This window comes from Echeneis naucrates, chromosome 24 (genome assembly GCF_900963305.1).
Source record: "Echeneis naucrates chromosome 24, fEcheNa1.1, whole genome shotgun sequence".
Lineage (NCBI taxonomy): Eukaryota > Metazoa > Chordata > Actinopteri > Carangiformes > Echeneidae > Echeneis > Echeneis naucrates.
The window spans coordinates 10,976,116-10,997,365 of NC_042534.1; the positions used below are offsets into that span (position 1 = coordinate 10,976,116).

General features: G+C 42.3%; 2 protein-coding genes across 3 annotated transcripts in view; one reads left to right on the top strand and one right to left on the bottom strand.

Annotated features, from left to right (window-relative positions):
- Nucleotides 1–1,400: 1,400 nt before the first annotated feature.
- Nucleotides 1,401–2,988, bottom strand: ccn2a (cellular communication network factor 2a). Its single transcript, XM_029496298.1, has 5 exons — nt 2,926–2,988; nt 2,530–2,746; nt 2,160–2,411; nt 1,831–2,042; nt 1,401–1,697 (listed from the first exon to the last, which is right to left on the bottom strand). The coding sequence occupies exons 1-5, from the start codon at nt 2,986–2,988 to the stop codon at nt 1,401–1,403; spliced, it is 1,041 nt and encodes a 346-aa protein (XP_029352158.1).
- A 4,432-nt stretch (nt 2,989–7,420) lies between these two features.
- Nucleotides 7,421–21,250, top strand: part of LOC115037956 (protein LEG1 homolog) — a 30,348-nt gene continuing 16,518 nt past the window's right edge. Inside the window, exons 1-2 of one of the 2 annotated variants that reach the window (XM_029496752.1) lie at nt 19,829–19,896; nt 20,505–20,574. The gene's annotated coding sequence lies outside the window, so the exon portion shown is untranslated. Of the gene's footprint in view, nt 7,484–19,828; nt 19,897–20,504; nt 20,575–21,250 lie in introns of those variants that run through there. The other variant, XM_029496754.1, reaches the window with a different exon arrangement.

A 21,250-nucleotide genomic window follows, 5' to 3' on the forward strand; every position in this document is an offset into this window, starting at 1 on the left:
GAAGAAACAGAGCCGAATGAGAGGAAAGAATAACTAAACAAGATCATCACATAAAAAGTGATATGTTTTACTCCTGTGGAGGAAATAAAAATTTCCACATATAAATATCACTGTGAATAAATTCTCCAGGATCATGTTTAATAACGAGTTGAATTTGAGAAAATGCATTTTGTGATGGATCAGTTTTAGTCATGTCTGAAAAGCTGAACAAAAACACAAAATTCATGTCTAAAATAAACGAACAGTCACCTTTCTAATATGTTGATCTAGTCTGGTAGCCATTCAGTGGAACATGTGTGGAGCAGTTTTGAAGGTGAGGAAATGTTTACTTGTTGATATAAGAATAAAAAGCAGAGAACACGTGTTTGTATAAAAAAATATAACATTTTATTTCCAGCTACAAAGTAAAACATGTAACGTTTTTGTCACACTTCTCAATAAAATAGTAAAAAATACTGTTGACAAAAAATACACTATCGATACATTTTGAAGCACAGAACAAATTTGGCTTTTAAATTAACTTAAACTGTACAAATATATACATCATTTACACATCAACAATATAAAAAGGAATGAAATTACAATTCTTCCAGTCGTTTCTTCTATTTTTTTTTTTTCCCTATATTATAGACACTTGGTTTCTTCCTTCTGGCCTGAATCCGTGTCTGTTTTTGTTTTTTCCTCAGTGCCGTGGAAAAGTCCACTGTGTTCCAAATCTAACCATAAACATCAGCAAGCTGCTTTCTTTCTCATCCACATGATGGGTGGAAACTCTGACCTTTCCTCTATTCTGCAAGCTGACTGGACAGCGCAGATACAGACAAGGCATGACATTCAGGCCTGCGCTAACAAACACTCACACACACTCACATACACACACACGGGCACATTCAGACCTGTTTGGACGGGGCGGGGGGGGGGGACACTGGCCTGCTGTGGTCTGCCTGCTCCCTGTACAGCTGCTTAGAGTGTGCAGGTCTGGTCTGGAGTTTGGGGGGTTAGAGGGAGTTATTAGACACCTCATTTTTAGAGGAGGTCAAGTTTTAGATAAGGTATAAAAATTCATATAAAAAAAATGGACGGGGGTTCTAACAATGATTTCAAGGGGGATGGGCAGAAACCTGGCAGCAGGTTAGTCAAAAATAGAAGTTATAGTGCAGGAATCTCTTGGAGCTGCTATGCAACCCTCTGTCTGAGTCTATGTGGCTGATGTGCACCAGCCATGCAAAACAGACACTTAGACAAGTGTCTGGACTATCTTTACAACGAGAAAGTGACAAAAAAAAAAAAAAAACAACACACGAAAAAATCATATATAATGAGCTGCAAAATGAGATGGAGTTCTTTTTTTTTCTTTTTTTTTTTTTTCAAGTCAGAAGCTCTGATCGTCCTTCAGCAGCTCATGCAATGTCTCCCATCATCTTCTTGTAATACATGGACTCAAAGATGTCGTTCTCCCCGGGGCAGTTGTGGTGGCAGGCGCAGGACTTGATGAACATCATGTGCTTCTTCATGACCTGTCCGTCGGGGCACTTGAACTCCATGGGCAGGGTGGTGGTCCTGTGGGGGGTGCAGCAGCGGCCGTCCAGGCAGACGCCGCAGAACTTTGGCCTGTAGGACTTGGTGGTGGTGCAGCCGGAGATCTCAAACTTCATGGGCTTGGAGAGTCTGGGAGTACGGATACATTTTTTCCCTTTCTGCAGGAGGAAGATGAAGGAGAAAAAAACAGCGTCAGAAGGCTTTTTTGTTGTTGTTGTTGTTGTTGTTGCACTTGTGCTTGTACTTCGGCTGTGGAGACTGTGTGAGAGGTGCAGTTTTACAAAAACTCACCTTAATGCTCTGTTCCAGCTGTGACTCGCAGGGTCGCATCATGCACAACCGGGTCTGTTTCTCAAGGCGGCATTCACGGTTATCATTTGTAACCCTGGTGGAGATGCCAAGGCCGCAGGTTTTAGAGCAGGCGCTCCACTCAGTAGTCTGAACCAGGCAGTTCTCCCTCATCAAGGAGGGGTCCGGGCCATAGGTCTCCTCCTCTCTGTAGGCTGTGGACACAAGACATAGCAGCTGATTAAAAAGACCATTCTGATCACAGCTCATGTCAGCATACACACCAATGAAAGAATAAAAAGCACACTTCATGGTAAAGCAGAGAAACTTACCAGGCAGAACAGAGCCCATGAAGGTGTGTGTGTAGGGAGAATCACACTCCCACTCCTCGCAGCACTTCCCTGGCACCTTCACTCGCCTGGGCATGGGGCAGTCAGGACTGGGCAGTCGGATGTCCATGGAGCAGAGGGGGACACAGCCAACAGCTCCATCCAGACAGGTACACTGGTACTTGCAGCTGCTTTGGAAAGTCTCTCCGCTCTTGTACACCATTCCTCCGAACACACAGGTGGCTCCCTCTCGAGCTGTGGTGGAAACAGCAGTGGAGACGTCATGATTCAGTTCATCCACGGAGCAAATCTAAAGCAGACTACTGTTCCCATTGCACAGAGAAAGTCGAGACTTGTCTAGCCAACGGCTCACCTGTGCACACTCCTATGCGTCTGTTGATGGGCGCTCCGAAGTCGCAGTAGAGCCCCTTGTGAGGGTCACAGGCGTCTTTCTCGGTGCAAAGCTCCCCCATCTGTTTGGCACACACCCTGCAACAGCCGCAGCCGTCCAACACCAGGCTCACTCCTGGAGCGCACTGAGGGGGAGTGGAGGGGCAGGAACACTGGCCGCTGCACTCCTGACCTGCAGCCTGAGGTAAATATCAGCAGGTAAATATCATCTCCACATACAGCCAGTGCAAAGAGGGTACAGCTGATGAGCTGACTGTCTAAAGTCGCAGTTAAAGACTCAAGTCTTTGGCAGATAATGAACCAGTAATACCAAAAAACAGCAGTGCAATGCCATTTAAAAATGTGTTCTATTACTTACCATGTATGAGAGCAGGATGCACAGGAAAGGTAGCAAAATCATCTTCTTCATTCCAGCAGACATCTTCTCTTCCTTGGAGAAATAGATTCTAGTTTTTCCTTAAGTCTTGCGGAGAAAGTCTTCCTTTAGTCTTAAGAGTCTGAACTTGAGAAACCTTTTCTGATCAAGTTGATCTCTTGTCTCGTAGCGTTTCGCTGCTGCTCCGGTCAGTCTCTCTTTCTTCCTTTCTTTCTTGGTGAAAGCTAGAGTTTAGCTTCGGTAGAGGAGTTGATCTGAGTTCTGACTGGAGAGGTGAGCTCTCTTTATACTCGCTGGCCCTCGCAGGACGTCACTGGGGGCTGAATGGAGAGCCAGCCCTGGACAAACATGGACATACTTGGCATTCTTTCCTCGCTTCCTGACCCCCACTCCAGACATCCCACATTCCTGCTGTCTGAAGGCAAGGCTCTGCTGCTCAGCCAAACAACACTGTCTCTCTCAGTGCAGCTTTCATCTGGAATGGGAGGTTAAGTCTGGTTAGAGACCTGGGACCCCACACTGGGAATTCCTGAAGACTGACTTCACAAACAGACAGCCGGTACCTATAAATATTAATTTTTAAAGAAAGAGGAACCAAAAAAAAAAAAAAAAAAACTCAGCATAGTTCAAAAATGAAGCTACAAAGAGCTTCATGTGAAAGAAGAACAGTCAATAAAAAAAAAATAAATAAATAAAAATGCAAAAAATGCAGTGGTTTAATAAACTGATTGATGTGTGTGTACAGTTAAGGCTTTTAGCGCTCAAACAGCATTCCTCAGCTTTGGCCTCAAAGGTACACAGACAGCCTGTACTTTGGTAAATTGACAGCAAGCATTTGTTGGATGGAAAGTCATTTTGTCATTCATTTGAGCTGGTTATCTATCAGCTTGTTCCAGCACAGAGACTTGGCAGCTGTTTACAGTTTGGCTTTGTCTTATGTACTTAGAGCCTCGGAGACATTGTAGGAGCATTTTTGTTCACTGACATCAGTGGCTGAGCCACAGCTTTGAGGATTACTTATCTGAACACGAGTGCAGGGGCATGAATGAATGAATGAATGAATGAATGAATGAATGGATGGATGGATGAATTAAGCTTTTCGATCACAAATACTTTTTAGGATCCCTTTTGTTTGATAAAAATAGCATATAGAATATTTTGTCATAAGCGGCATCTTCTGAAAGTATAGCACAATTCCATAACCTACCATGAAATGAAGCATTATCACTATATGTGCTAAGCGTATGAGAAGGCATTCATTCTGAAGAGAGGTGGCCCCTCAGTGAGATGTTGTTAGGCCTTATGTGATAAGACTGTACTGTTGCATCAAAGCGTACACAGACTCACACCGTTGTGGTGTTGGTTGTTTACCTGACCAGGGCTGAGTCGTCACGGGTCACAAGATAAATCTGAGGAGTTGTAAGATGACGATAATGTGAGATAAAAAAGATCAAACAAAGTTCTGCTGTATACATTTGTATTCATTTTGGTATCCTTTTGCTTTCAAGACACTGACCTAATAGATCTGACAAATGAATAATAGAACATGTGCTGCAACAGTCCTCCCATTCATTCCCGTCAGTGAATACTACGAGATGATCCTGATGGTCACTTTCCTGAGTTACCTGAGCTAAATGTGCAGCCCTGCCAAGCTATGCAGGACAGGTATTTAGGGGATAAAGACTAATGTTCCCAGCTAATGGCCTTCCCTCTCACAAAATGGATGTTTGTTGATTTGAGCATTAGACAGCTATTCTTATTTCGGCAAGCAGGATTCTGCTCAAAACAAAGGCTGGAGATTCAATTTCACATCTGACATGATGTTTTGACTCCACTCAGTCTTAGTAAGAGCAAATGATGATTAAAAATCCTGAGTCGTCTTGAGCGATATTGCAGCCCGGCCCATGTAGGCATGTGGGGCAGATATTACGGGAACAAAGGCTACATGTTCTCTGGCTTCTCACCTGCCTAATGAGGTTTAGTCTATGACCAACTTGAAAGGCCAGGTGTGCCCTGTCCCTGGCCAGGCTTATTTTACTACATCAAACCCCAGAGTTGAGGATTGCAGGAAAGAGGCTAGACGGAGGTTTGTGTATTTTTTTGAAAAACGGGGGGATCACACACCAGGCCAGACTCTTATGAAAGGCGGTCCTGCTCCTTCTCCAGCCAGCGAATCGGAAATGAAAAACTCCCAGAGAAACCTGGAGCTGTAGGAATGTGAGGGAGAAGCCAGCAGACTGGGTTGTTACTACAGAGGAAGCGTCCCCATATAAGGATGTCTGCTCTTTTCCTAATATGGATATGTTCTTTCTCCATGCTGGCTCAGTACAGTAAGGACTCCTATTAGAGCGAGGAAAAACACAGCTATGAGTGAAAGTGCGGTTTGTGTTGAGTGCTCTGTCTCTAAAAGCAGAGAGGATAAAGCGTGTGTGTGTGTGCGTCTTCCCCTCTGTGTTTGTGTGAGTGTGTGTGTTGTCACTCATTGCAGCCTAGGGGCCCAAACTTCATCTCTGCAGTATCTAAAGGAAACAGCTTGATGGGGGAACGCACTCCTGCCACGCTCAAAAACAACAGTCACACTTGTTATCTTGCGTGCAGGGTAATCTAGTATCTGTCACGCTGTTGATTTATTAAACTAGTTTATCTCACATCACAGGGAAGTTTCTGAATGGTTTCGAAGGAATGTCACTCGAAGCTGGTGAAAGTGGAGTGAAATCCTGTTGTGTTTTTCATTCCATGAAATGCCTATCGTCAATATAAGAATATTTATCAGACACCAGCGACAGATGACTCAAGGCTTATGTATGTTTTGAAAAGGTAAAATGAGATGTTCCAACTTATTTTGTCATCGACAGCCACCCTAATTTTGGAAGTGTAAGTCAGGAAACTTGTGTTCTTCTGAATGTTGTTCTACTGTCAGACTCAGCGCTCAGTGCTGAACATCAGCAGGCTGCACACTCACTGTTCTGCAGATCTAAATGTGTGAATGGGCTGATGCCAGTGGCCAAATGAAACATGTGGCTCTGTGTGTGGTAGGCCTGGATATGTCAAGACTAAGTATAGACCAAGATATTTGTCCAAGAGAGTAGCCGTGGGTTAAAATCAGTAATCTGACCTGCGGTGGTGATACAATGTTAGGGGCGGCCTGTTCAGGTCTGTACTTATTGGCATCTGTAGTGTAAAAGATATCTGTGCAAGATGTCAGAAATGAATAAATATATTCCCTATTTAGATGTGTGACTGATATGGAAAAAAAAAAAAATTCTACCTCAGAAGATCTTTTTTTTTATGGTCATTTAACGGTAAAAGGTCATATTGTGTTTTTATATAGGTAGGAATGAAAACCACCTTCAACCACCAAACACAACCATCAAACTATAAGACCCCTCCAATACTGGTTCCATTAAAGTCATATGAGCAGTTCCTGCCTCTATATAACACATCCAGGAGTTTGAGGGTATCTAAAGTTTTGTGGGCCCAACAACTAAAACCAGGAGATAAAACACATTAGAAACCAGAACTATTGGGTGATATGTCTTCGTGGATTTGTCAGTGCAGCCGATCCCTTTCTGCTGAAACAGTGTGGTGACCCACTGCCTGCAGAGAGAGCGGCTTTAGAGATCACAACTTTAAACAAGTCCAGCATGTCAAATTGCTGTATGTACTGCCACACTGATCACTCTAACACTAATGTTTATGTATTATTATCATTTTTCCAAATGGCGATTAACCAGAAAAGACTTTGCCGACGAAGTGATGCTGCTATTTTGCTCTCATGTGACCGGCTCAGGACCTGCCATCTACCCTGGTCTGGATTTAGGCCTGTTGCTGCCTGCCCCTTATGGCCTCATTACTTCACAGCTCATTTCATTGTTACCATGTGACATCACAAAGCTGCACAATGCTGCGAAGCTTCCAACTTTAGGATCTGCGCAGATGACACAGCTCAGCAGTGCAACATTTTTATCTCCCCACATGGGGCCCTGGTGACGACACTGTCCCGATTTAGTCTCTCCTTCAGGCACGGAAAGTGGAAATGACTCCCAGTTTTCTCTAACGCACAGTGTGTGCCGTTCCATCACACCATGGTTGATGATATCATACCTGAGTCTGATGTCACACAGGAGCCCTCTGTGTCCTCTGGGACGTCTTCTGGCTCTTTCCACCATGCTTGTATTCAGTGCGGCTACAGTCATACCTTCCCAGCACATTCAACGTTAAATGGGAAGATCAAACATCAAACGCACAAAAAAGGCCAGTCAGCCACACCAAGGACTCTGTATTAAGGTTGCATTTTTGTTCCACACTGGGCCACATATAGACTTTAATTTCACAGTGAGCATTTTTAGTACATGAAGCATTTCTAAAATCATCTTTAAAATCGTCTTTAATTGTGTGCTTTCCATTTTATTCCAGTTTGAGAGACGTGTATGAGGCTTGCTGGACGCATTCATACAAACCATGCTGAAGTACTTAGTGGACTTATTTGCACACTGTTGCCAGCATATTAATCACACCCAGAGTTTTTCGAGTCTACATGGTAAGTCTGTCTGAATCATACATGTACAAGTGTTGGTGTATGTGTACGTATGCGCATGTCGAATGTTTTCCTTGATCATTATTATTTTGAAGCTTCGGTTGTGTTATCTGTACTCAGCTGTCCACTAAACTAAATTCCATTAGTGGTAGCTGGCAGGCTATTTGAGGAATGTTCCATGGCTCTAGTCTTCAAACCAACCATCTATATACCACTCTGTAAACTGAACATGAAACCGAGATCTCAAAATGATTTTCCTGCCTGCATATTTCTACTTCTTTGAACTCTTTGGCTGCCTGCACAAGACACATGAGAGTGGAAAAGTTGAAAACAACATGGTTGCAAACAGCAGAGAACATAGTGTTATTCTATAATTTATTGACATTTTAGGCATGTGTGATGACTCTCTGAAAGCACAATGGAAAAATAAGCTCACATTTTTGTCCCGACAGTGCACGCAGCCTCTTATAAAGCAAGCAGCAGAGAGGAACAGCTCCGCCAAGACAGTTGAATAACAACATTGTCGTGCCATCTGCATCATGTGTAACTCATCAGCAAAACAAACAGACTAATAGAGATGTGCTGGAAAAGGAAATAGCAACCTTATTTTACAGTTTGTAGCTTGTTTGTAAAAACACGTAGAAAATAGATCGGATGGTAATCTGTCGGTTTTAACAGTGGAGAAGAGACAGGTCCATTACTCAGAGATGAAAGAGTTGGAAACTGATGGAAGCTTTTCGAAGCCTGTCTATGAAGAGACAAGCAGTGGAAACTAATAATGGATCCGGAGCCTCAGATGATTTGTTGAGATTTAACAATGGGGTTGGTGGGCAGATGAACTGTCAAGATGGAAAGTGTGTCTATTTAAAGCCCAGAATGGTGGAAAATGTTCAGCCTGGAAACGTGCATGAGACCCAATCTTTTTCAGGCACGGACTGTAGAAAATAGTTGGGTTTAGGATTACTTGGGGTAATGGTCCAAGGTATAATATACTGATTAATGCCAGAGGGGCATACTTGGAAGGGGGGCTGCATTTTTTGGTCAAATTTTCTCCAAAATTATTTAGTGAGAGACATCAAGGGGGATGGATATGCCAACCTCTGTTAACAAGGGAAAAGATATCGCTTTCATCTGTCTTGGACGAAACGTTTTTTACTGGATGGAGCTCACAGGTGGAATCCAGCAATAGACTGAGTGCCTGGGAACATTTGTACAGATATAACAAGGGGGACTGATGGGTGGCTAAGCTGTCAAAGGCAGTGAGAGTGGAAACCAGGGTCCTATTTAAAACCCGTGTCCTGGAAAGTGTTTAGGCTAGAGACAGCGATGAGAATTTGGGCTGTAACTCTTTCAACAAACAGCCGAAACTCATCTCAGCTGTAGATTTACTGCCACACACATGGATATGGAAGTAAAGGTGGTCTTTACTTAAACACAGCTCCATGTGGGTCCAGGATGGCCTCTGTTCAGTTTCAGTGACCTTTCAGCCAAAGGTTGACGGGGTTTCTAATCTTAGACATCATGTCCAACACACTGCTTGGTTCTCACTGAGCACTTCCTCCTGTGGACCTCACATTGAACCATAATGTTTAGATGAAACCAGGCGAAGACTTCGGGCAAAGCAGCTTCCATCCCACCTGTTGAGCCAGGTTTTGACCACCATGACGCCATCATTAGTGTCTTTTTCAAAGTCATGCGCTGACCTCTTAGGGTCATGTAGGCTCTATGACCCAACAGATGGCCCTTCACAGATGATGGCTTGTAATTATAGCAAAGTTTCTGCCACACACAGTCTTACAACTACAACCGAAAGCATTTAGCTGGGTCTTAGTGACATTTAATGGTCATTTCCTAATAGTTCAACATTTTTGGAAACAACAATAACAACAATAGACATTTTCTTTTAACAAATAACAGAGAGATTTATTAGTCTGTTTCTTTCCCAGTGAGGTATAGAATGACATCTCACATGTAGGGAGGTCTGTAGCTGTGTCTTAAATAACATGAGCAGTTTTTCTTTAGTGTACTCAAATTTACTTACCTTGTGGTTCAGAGAGCTAGACCACATCCTTACTTTTTTCAGTGTTTGATAAAAAAAAAAAAAATCATTTGAATTGAGTCTTGTGTGTACACATATACATATTCTGTAGCTTTCTGAGGCCACCGATTTCCTGAAGGAATGTCAGCTTCCCCCTATTAGCTTGGCACACGACTGCATAACTCAACTAATTAGCTTCCTGTAAAAGCCTTGAATGAAAACATTGGCTTTAATCACACGCTGCTGCTTTGTCTCATTCGCTGCCAAGATAAATGTTACCTCAAGCACAGAAAAAAAAAAAAAGTCATTTTGCCTTGTGGGTTCCTGCTTCCCCCCGACAGGTGTTTCAAGCAGTGATGTGCAGCGATCCAGTCAAGACTTCACCTTACCATCCCTCAACATCAAATAACCTGCACACAGTTTTTTCGGTAGACCTTTTGAAGGTTCTCATTAAATTCATGGGCCTTTTTTTTCTCATACTGAGGTTGCCAGGGATGTCAAACTGGTTTTGAAAGTGTGTGTTTACTGTCTGTTTTACTGGATGGTTATTTACTGGAAGTGAGCATAAGAACTGTGTTCCCATACAGTTTCATATAAACGTTGTGGTGGCCTTTACAGTTTGTTGGTTTGCTGTCAGAAACAGAGTGTATATGCTACAGACCTTGGTGACAAGCTTCCGATTATTTAGCTGCCAGTAGTGCAAATATCCATTTATGGCATCTCAATCAAACATAGTGGAAAACCAGCTGGAACCAGCTTTAAACCATCGCTGGCAAATCGCTGGAACAGTGATTCACACTGCTGGTCTAACTGCATGACCAGAAACTGCAAACCAACTGATCAGAATGAGTCTACAAATTAACTTATCATGATACAGCGACAAATGAACCAATCAGAATTTAAATTTAAAATAATCAATTAGGAATCCTCATTAAAAGTGATTGAAGCTGCTCTGTAAAGCAACATCGTCATAATCGCTGAACAGCATTTTCCGAGACAGTAGGTCTATTTTCTCATGTAACTCCTTTACTCATTATCTCTTTCTTTTTTTTTTTACAGACATATTTCTTTCTGTCCAACTCCCAGATGTTTCCTCTGATTGGCAGGGATAGTCTTATCCATCAAGGCCCGATCCCATCGAACCTTGGGTCAGGGAAGGGTACACCCTGGACAGGTCCATCACAAGGCTGACATGCAGAGACATACAACCACTCACAGGAGGTGACAAAAGTTAAAAATTGTGTTTTGTGATTTGAATTGAGACATATTTGGGTGGATAAAATACATTTATTTAAGTCAGCAACAACATGGCATATACTGAACTACTAATCAGAAGGTTGGTGGTTCAATTACTAGGTCCACCACGCTGCTTGTCAAAATTCCTTTGGGTAGGACACTGAACCACGAATATGGAGTCAGCGTGGATGTATGGTAGATGCATCAGAATACAGAACTGGCTTTGACAAGATCTTCTCATGTTGTTGTTCAAACTTATGCAGTATAATACAGCAGGCCTGCAATGAATGTTCAGCAGGAAGATTATAATTTGCATTTTTTTCCTGAAAGAGATACTTTAATGGTCATTTTGGAGACTGTAATTTGTGGTGTTGACAGACCTGTGACCTGTCCAGCATGTCAACTGCCCTCACCCGATGCGAGCTGGGACTGAACCAAATAATAATAATAATGGAGAATGGATGGAGTTTATGGTGCTCTTGAACTGGACTGTATTGAGCTGTACTGTGTGTGTGTGGATAAACCAGATGTCAAGTCTTGTAGGAGGAAGTTAATGAATCTGCAAGTCGTTCCCTGAAGGAATTAGAAGACAAGCTCTCTCCCAAATGCCCTAAGGATGAAGACGCATTCAGGCAGATGTACTAAATATTGACACGCGTTCAAACAGAAAACAAAGCCCCAAAGCGAAAACTACAGAAAATGCAGGTGAAGATGAATCAACTCGGGGAACAAGTTAGCAACTATTCCAGCCTGAATATCAAGCTCAGTTTCTTGCCTATATTCTTTTGTATCGTTAATTGTCCATCGCCTTTACTCTGTTAGTTCCTTTCTTGTTATGAGAGTAACAGCCTTGTCGGGAGTTCGGTGCTCTTTTTGATGGATTTTTTTCTAGCACTTTCCTTGAATTGATCCTGTGTCACCCTTTAGGCTAAGTATGGAGACGAGGTGCTGTAAGTTGGTGGATATGTTGCACACATGAAGCGGCAAATGAGGATACATATGGAATAATCAGAGCTATCATTTTGGAAAATATATTACTGACTCAAACTGTGAGATACTTGGAACTTCTTCTTTCCTTCCCTCACATCCTTCCTTTGGCGTTTTTGGATGGCAACCAGTGTCCTGACCTCCCACAAAACAGCCAACTGGGATATATTGTGCATATTTCGTCGTCTGGATAAACACACATAAAGCAATGGCTGCATGGCAGTGTTTGGTTCCAGTGGTTTCATATGATTAAAACCGCAGCAAGCCATCTGGGCTGTGAAGGCTAAAGATACACATCAAAGATTTATACATTTCCCACACCTGATCTTTGAACAGTCTTCTGTCCCATAAACCATCGGTTCCTGTTTGCATGCATCATCTAATTTGCTGCCCACTTGTGGTGGCAGCAGGGTAAGCTTAGCTAGTTAGCTTGCTTCAGGGCTGTTGTGTCCATCGTTTGTTGCTTTCATGGGTGTGTTTCGTGGTTTGGCATCGATTGATTGGATTAGCTACAGCCAAGCTATGTTTGGCAAACTATGCTTGTTTTACTGTTCTGAGATCAGTTCCTGTCCGGTGTCTTTGATCACATCTCATGATCCTCGGAGCAGATGGAGTCTGCTGAGTTGCCATGGAAATGATAATGTCCAATTTTTGGAGCACTTAGAAGGACATGCTGATGGAGACCCTCCAGGGACTGGGGTCATTATTTCAACTGATGAACTCCGACCCTTCAACTTTTAAGCGAAGTCCAACTGAAATTTTGAGCATCTTCAATTCCATCACAGCTGAGCAAACTCTATCTGTTGACGAAGGCCCTGAGATATTAGTGAAAACTACAGAATGTTTCGAAGTGGACCTTGAAGGCATACTCCAGTACTGTATTTTTTGCACATCCAGAAAGTCAGATTTCTAAATGGTCAAAACCGATACAGTAAAGGCTCAGATATTTTGACTCGTAGGTATCAGTCAAGCCCCAAAAATGCTGATTGTTATTTTTTCCCATAAAAGTAATTTGATATCATGTTTGTGTTAGACCCTCCTGCCTGGTCAGCGGATATGACTTTCCAACGCCACAGCCAGTTTGTTATGTAGGCCTTTCTGCTATAACATCATACTCATCAAACTAAAGCTGCAAAAACCTTGATGACATCATCAACTTCGCAAAACTCCAGAGCAACAGAAGATGTTATACAATACAGGCTAAAAAAATGCTGAGTTTAGGGGTTCTCAGGCTCAGTTCCAAGACCATAGGAACTCCCCTTATAATTAGATTACATTGTTGATAAAAAGCTGTCAAGATATAGAATGCTTTCCTTTTTTGTCTATACAATTTCACTGTAGCATTGCTTTATATATATTTTCATATTAGTACGTGAGCTGACTGGTGGCCCAAATCCATGCAGCTCTCGCTTAAAAGCTCCCACTTGTGTGTTGTTTACGTACAAAATGATTCTCCTGGCACTAAATAATCTTAAAAATAAGCACAGAGCAAAAGAACAGCGTGATCGTCTGAGAGAACAATGTTGGAGCCACAAGTTCTCTCATTAGGAAAGTGTGCAATGAGTGCCTCTCATCGCTACTGGAGCTTTGGCATTACCAGTGAAACCTGGTCAGACCCGCTGGCATCAACAATGAGGAACAGCGTCTGTGTGGTGTCTGAAGGGGAATAGCATTCAAGGCCAACAATAGATCTGTCTTTTGATGAAGCTGATGCTGCTGAACAGCGTATAAGGAAATGACTAATGAGCCTGTACAAAAGGTGAGAGATTAGTGCAAAGCCGGACTGCTCCCTCATAAACAGCTGTAAAAATATTGCTCTTCAAGGGCTTTCCCTTTCACCAGGTTCTCAAGGTAAACATATGCATTTCTAATGGAACAGAGACGAAGAAAACTGCGTTTGCTGCTTCAAAACAGGCTTGCTGGGATAATGAAGTGCACTTCTGTGACTGGAGGTTCGATGAAGAAATACTAATTTGAGGAACAAACTGTTCTCAATAAACTCTTGATAGAGTTGTGCTCTGCCTTATAGAAACACCCTGGCCAGGTTTCCCATCTGCTCTAATTGTTTCCAGATATGCAGTTTCTGCACAGTGGCTAACAGGACCCCTCCCTGTCTGTCTTTATGTCTGGAACGAAAGGCCTTTCCCCATCTGTTTGCGAGCTGCAAGGTCAAACTGCAGCCTACACCCTCGCTCCACGTCTGTCTGTCTGTTTGTCTGACCATCTAGTGGGAATCTGACCCCTCTACGCTTGTATATGTGACTCCTTGCTCGAAGGTCACAGCTGGTCTGTTGGCACTCACTGTTTTCACTGTGCTTCGCTAAAAGCAGCTCCAATATTATCATGTTTTGTTTTTCTGTGGCTCCTGAGAATGACGATGAAGGTAGTAAAGACCAAGAATGATGGCGCTGTAATTCGTAAATAAGGGATGGGATAATGACGATTTTTCCTGAGGAACATACACGTTTGAAAGCAAGGAAGACAGTCAGCGTAGATTCAGATTACTTGTTGATGCACCAACTGCGGACAGTATGCGTTCCCAACACTGACATAAATAATAAAATGAAAATCGAAATAAAAAATCCTCGCTGAATCACTGAATGTTTTGTGCCCGCAGCTTACTTGCCCACAAGTGAATGACAGTGGAAAATATGATGCCCTCATCCTTCTCTTCACAACAACATGGAATATTCCCAAACTGGAACAGTGGCAGCAGAATTCCTCAGCAAAGTGAGGAGGAAGTGATGACGCAGGAAGGAGTCATCGCTCAGCTAGCTGTCAAACTGACAGCAGATGACCCAAGTTTCACATGTTTCTCCTACCTCAGCGCAGACACCAAGAAATATGTTTTCCACTCCCAGCAGGAGTGAATCAGACCAAAAACGCAAAAGGTTTAAAATAGGATCGTGGTCATGAATTAGTGGTGATTGAACCATGAAGTCCATTCAGGTATTAGCACAGTGCGAACAACAGCCAATCTAAGCAAGTTTGATAGTTTCCACCACAAAAGAATTTCGACTTTTTCCCCTAAAAATAGCAGTATTACACAATTTACATAAGCTTAAAGGGATAGTGTAACTTTTAGGAAAGTTGTTCATTCAAGCTGTCAAGAGTCGGATGAGAAGATTGATGTGTGCATGCTAAATATGAAGAGACAGTAAGGTACCTTTGGAAACAAAATACCGGGAAGCCTCTAAGAAATAGTCCAACACTGTACCTCATGTTAAAGTGACTGTTATCACTTTGGCTTTTACTCAGATCAGACTAGAAATTAGCTGTAAAAACCTCATAGTTTGAGACAATTAGCTTCTGTTATGACTGATGGCATCCTTTTATTTCTGCAGCTATGGAAACAAAGGTCTGGAGATAAGAATGGAAGGAGAAGCATAAAGTTTGAGAGAGGAGTATCCAAATCTGGTTCCAGTCTGGAATGAGTTAAGTAAAAGAAAGTTAAGTATTTATTGGGTGAAATCATGTGCTACTGGCCTGCTTGAAGTGACTAACACACATAGATTAAAGATAAAGTTTGCATTTATGTGGGTAAGGTTTACAAAAGTGAACGTTGTGATACCGCGGAGTACATAAACCGTGCCAGACAAGACAACTTCAAAAAATTGGTGTCGTCGTTCTGGTTCACTTGTTGTCATTTTACTGCTCATCGTCTTCTCTGCTGTGCATCACATTTAGTATGGAGTTAAATGTATTACCATGTACAATGTTAGCCCCTAATGTGGGTCCTGCACCCGCTGTGGGATCCCTGCTCCTTTTCCGGCTCTAACCAGTTGTGAGCAGTGTATAAATCCATCAGCAGCTTAGGAAGGGGAGGTAATGACGCAGGACGGACCTATCACTTGGGTATCTGTCAAGTCAGTGGCAGCAAACTAGGATTTTTTTGCAACTAACGTGTTTTATAGATAGGACTATTTTCATTGCTCGAGCATGCGAGTATTAAGTTCCTTTTCTTTTATTGCTCCTTTTTTTTTTTCTCAAACCCGGATACGCCGACAGTCATTTATTAAACAAACGGAATAGTTAGACTAAATCAACATTTCTCCATTTTTACACTTTGGGTAAAAGTGACCCCTCTGTATTATAAAGCAGTAGAGCTGGGGCCCCTTGTGAAGTCTCACTTACAGTACAAAGATTGAAGGTTGTGACGGTTACGTAACCACGAGGTGTCATGTGATGCTGTGTGAATATGGAGCCTTGTCCCCGTGATGAGAACATATATGGGCCAAGGCTGACAGGCAGGTGCTCTGTCACTGCGTGTCAATACGCCGCCTGTCTCAGAGGCCCATTTCAGACCCGTTCAGGTCCCAGCACAGTTTCTGCTACCCCTTAAATACACACTTTGCTTAATTATCCATGAAGTTTCCAAATTGTTTTTCTCACCCGATCTAATTTGAGTTGGAACTTTTTTTTTCCTTTGCTTTGTCTCCCCCTCAGCCATCTGGTTTCCCCTTTTCATTCCCTGACTGAAAAAGATCTTTTCACTCTGGCTTTCTTTTATATCACACGTACGCAGTGTTCTGTGTTTTGTCATCAGGTATGTTCAGGTATGTTTTGTCTGTACTTGCAAAACCGACCCCAGTTTGCATTTTGGCTTTAACTTGGCATCCATATTTTGACGATTGCACCTTTCTCACCCTGCGACCTTTTGTGCTTAACTGTAGTCTACTTTACCTTTGTTTCTCGCAGTAACTGTTCCCAGGTATGTTATTATGCTGCCTTTTGGACATGCGGTTTAGTGTGCCTGGCAGTGCGGCCGTCAATTCTCCTGACTTGGTGTGTTTATGCAGGTGCGGGACATTTGGGACGCGCTGCCCTGCAGAGTAGTTTGGAGGGGCTTTTTCAGAGCAGCCTACCCTGCAGTATTAGAAGGGGCCGCCTATATGTGGCATTTAGTGGCACAGCCCAGAAAAGGCATTTCCTCAGGTTACTGGAAATGTAGCAGCGAAGGGTTTGAAACCAAGTCAACACATCCGAGTGAGAAATGTTTTTGTGACAGGCAAAAAAAATGGAAGCAGAGAAATACATTGTGATAACAAATGGATGCTATTTGACAACAACAGTGAAGCCTCTCACTATCCATCTGATCACCCACCACTCCTTATCAACTTCAATGTTTAGTTATGCTTTGATGCATTTTCCAAAAATGTACATCTTCAATAAGTTTCTACATTTGCTCTGAATTATGGGAATGAAAGACATCAACTCCAGTACATTTTTGAGAAATTGGAAAACAGGCTTAGCCACTGTCTTGCTGAGAGCTAGATCAGAAGATCTATACCACTTCTTTCATAGCTTAACACAAATGCTGCAAAGGTGTGTGGGTGTTGGCTGCTTGCAGATGGTGTCAATCAAGTCTGAAAGAAAGCAAAGATTCTTATTTCATATACTTCTCAAAATTTTAAAAATAAACCTGAGAAATGGGATACACACATTCCCAAAGGGTAACAAAATGCAGAAGTGTACAGTCTGTCCTGTCCTGTCCTGTCCTTTTTTTCCACACCATCACATGTATCTGTTGTCAGTCAGCCTACTTTGTGTTTTCTGTGTGGATGCCCCCCCACTCCCACCCCTCAGTGCCTGTATGCAACTTTCCTCCACAGCCAGGCAGGTGAGGAAAAATTTCACCACTAAATTGCCTGGAGGTGTGAATGTGGGAATGAATGGTTGCCTGTGACAGACTTGTGACCTGTCCAGGTTGTAACCCACGTGCACAGTAAGAGCAGGGAAAGCCTCCATCTGTGGGGACCATATATGACTGAAACTGAATATACCTCCGAGCTGTTGTAATGTCTGCAATATCTGGTCAAAGATCAGACGGCATCTTCTAACAAAAATTACGATGAAAGTTTCCTTGACGAAAGAGCCATATCTGGAAAACCTCTCTAAGTCTTCTGAGCTCTTAAACTGTTACCAATAGCCAGCTTTGCACTTCATGTGGCAGGACAGCAGTACTCATCATTACCAGGAAAATAGGTCAATTGTATGGTTTTGTTGTCAAGAAACGTGAAGGAAGGAATAATAGTATTGGTCTCCCTGGCTTACACTCTTGTAAAAAGTTTCCAGGATAATAAATTCTTCTAGTTTGGTCAGCCAACAGTAGACATGAACAGAAACATGAAGGCTGAAAGTTTAAGAGGGAGAGCTTGAGGTTTTTGTCTGCTCACACTGAAAGTGTTAACAAAGCCTGCTGTATTGTGGATAATTGCAGATTACCAGTTAGATAAGTGGATTGACTAGAAATGAGTGTGGGGAGTTCAAGAATGTAAAATAACAGATTCGAGTTCAAGATTTTGTCTTGTCCCTGAAACAAATTGGAAATGTACAAGTCCTCAGGAATCATGGTGTTTCAATCAGACTTATTCATTAAAATACCAGAGCAAGTCCTGCTGAAGAAACGCCTGCAATGACTGAATTAAAAACCAGGCATGTTGGCAACAGAAAGCAGAGCTCGGTCCAATAAGCACCTATCTGTTACTGCTCACATTAACGACCTACTCTGGGGCTGGCTGGATTTACAAAGTTTCTGATATGCTCAAAGTTAATCATATTTTAACTCTCCAGTATGTTCCACTTTAAAGCATGTGAACTTTGGCACCGGCTTAAAATGAACACATGCTCAATGAGCTATACTGTTGCTGCATAGGTACAAACACAGATGTACACTTAGTGCACACCTTAAAGCTCAGTGAACATGAACACACACACGGAGAGGGAGAGAGAGTACACTGCACTTCTACATTGGAGTGAACTAGGTTGAGAAATTTTAAAGAAAACAAACAGGATTCCAGAGCGGTGTGGTGTGGCGTGAGGCTGCTGGACTGAAGCACAAAGAGAGGCCTGTTCGCAGCGTACAGGAGCATTCCAGCTAACAGAACAGGCTCTGGGACACTGTTGACCTAAGCTACTTTAGAATGTTTGTGCAATAGGTTTTGACCGCTTGATTAAAAATATCGTTTGATGCCGGAGCGGCTGTGTCCTAGCGAGGGGCAGTTCAGACTGGTCTGAGCAGAGCAACATGTTGCCGCATGAAGGGCGAGCTCTTATGAAGAGGTGAGTACTGAGATGTTTGCCCGAAACAGTGAGCCACAGTCGAACTGGTGACGATGAGCGTCCGTGCTGTCTGGCACTCCATCCTTTCATTATATAATGACTCCCTCAGACAGTGTGCCAACTTCTTAACATAATGGCCTAAAATCTCATACAGTCGATGAGATAGTCCATGGTTCATCTCAATTAGCCCTGACATGGCAATGTCCATCATTGTGTCAGTTCTCCACCATTTTGGTCCAAACTAATAGATCAACAATTATTAGATTGGTTGTAATTTCCTGTTGTGTTGTGCTGCTTTCCAGACAATGAATGTGAATATGATTTTTCCTCTTGCACCACCACGATCAGCATTAACTGAACCCATCCTGCATGGCTACTGCTGACAAGTTCAAATGTTTTACGGGTTTTACGATTGTGGTTAAGTGAAATGTCTCAATAGGTAGATCATATAATCTACTCCAGATTTTTATGTGCCTAAAGGATGAGTCATAATGGTTCGCTGATCACTAACCTTTGTCTCGAGCCATCCATAGATCAAAACTCTTAATTAGCCCAGCACTTTGATTTATAACCAAATCTATGTAATACTGATGACACTCCCATCAGCCTCAGATAACTATGAGCATATCGATGATAGCATTTAGCTAACTACTTAGCTTACTGTATAGTCTAGACCCCTCACAGAAGCTGGTTAAATTCATTTAATGAAACAGAATAAAATGTGAAAATAAACTCATTTAAATTGAGTAAATATATATATATATATATAGATTTTTATTTTTTTTTCAAAATCATTTCTATGAATGCTGGATTGTTTCTTCCTAATGTCTTTTGTGTCCCAAAGGGTCTAGTTCCAATAAGTGAAGGTCTGAAGTTTATACAACTTAAGACTGATGAGAAGAATTGAGACTTTGGATCCTGGATCTGCCAAGGAAAATGTAGATCATGAAGGCAAATGTGACCTACTCTCCTTTCTTTCAGCTAGCGGCATAGAAATGCCCTTGAGAAGATTTCTTTGACGTCCAAATTACTCTGGCGGCACTGCCCACTGGACCAATAGTAGAAGACTGTGGTTGCGATGCACAGCAGCCAGGTATGAATGTGTGTAACTTTGTACTTGTGAAGTAGGGTGTTGATGAAAGAGAGCATGTGTGCTTGGCAAATATTCCCAGGATAATTTAAGGCAAAAAGCAAAAGTCTAGCAAGATCTAAAAAGAAAACATTTGATGTGGTGGCAGATTTGTGCCTTTGAGGCTTGACTTGAACTGGTCACAGAACAGAGAAGGGGGGGAGGGGGTAGATTTAGTTGAACTCTGACTAGAACCTGAATCTGTTTAGCTTATTTTATGTCTTTGTTTAAGCAGATAAAAAAGTAAAAGTAAAAAAAAAAAACTCACCCTGGTGGTGAAATTCATACTATGTTTTCGTCTGACCAGTGCAGCAAGCAATTTGAATTTCATCTCATCTGAAGTGAATTTACCTCCTCTCATCTCGTTTAATCTCAGGGCATCATCAACAATTTTAGAATATCATTAGTGTGGGACATCTCACCTCATTCATTCCTATTATCTCCAATTTCTCCTCATTCATTAAGGCCATTTTGTCTCATTTCTCACAGTCCAATGCTCCTCTGTACATTTCATTGCATCTATCCTCAGTTGTTTGGTTTCATAAACCAGCTGTGTTTAACATATATGCCAGGCAGTGATATGGAAAGTGGCAGTCTGAGAATCCCCCCAGTGTGAAAACATGACGAACATATCACACCACTGTGAGTAAACCGAGGGCCTCCCTCCTTCGCTCATTCCCTCTCGTGAGCTGTCCGTCTCCCCTCCTCTCCTTCTCTCACACGCTTATCCTTCCTCCATCCTTCTCACAGACTTCTGCTTATTCATATGTCTGATGTGTTGATGACAGCAAGCTGTGTTTGCTGAGTGGCTTTGGCCTGACCACCACTGCTGCCCCACCTATCAACCCCTCTTAACCTATTGACTTCAACTGCCCCACCTGCCTGCTCAAACAACACTCACCTCTTTTCCTGTTAGCTTTGTCCATTGCTGACGTCAAATGCCTTTCAGTGCAGCTGATTAACAGATATAACTCACTTTGGGCCCGATCTGTAAGAAATGGGTGTGAAATCCTGCTTTGCTGGTTCTGTCCAGTAGCTCCACCACTGAAATAATAAATACATGAAAAATATTCTTAACAAATGTGTGGATCTCACAACTATAACATTTATCAACAAGACTGTTTTTCAAGGAATAAATCAATTAGCATAATTTGCAAAGCCTACACTGTTAACAGTCTGTATTATAATTTTATTAGTCCCACCATTACAATTTATGATGAATATGCACAGCTGGAAAGAAAAAGGCCCTTAATGTGGATTTTCTTGCTGTGATCGAAGACAAATTTTGATTTATAGAGGAATGCTTTTTGAAATCAAA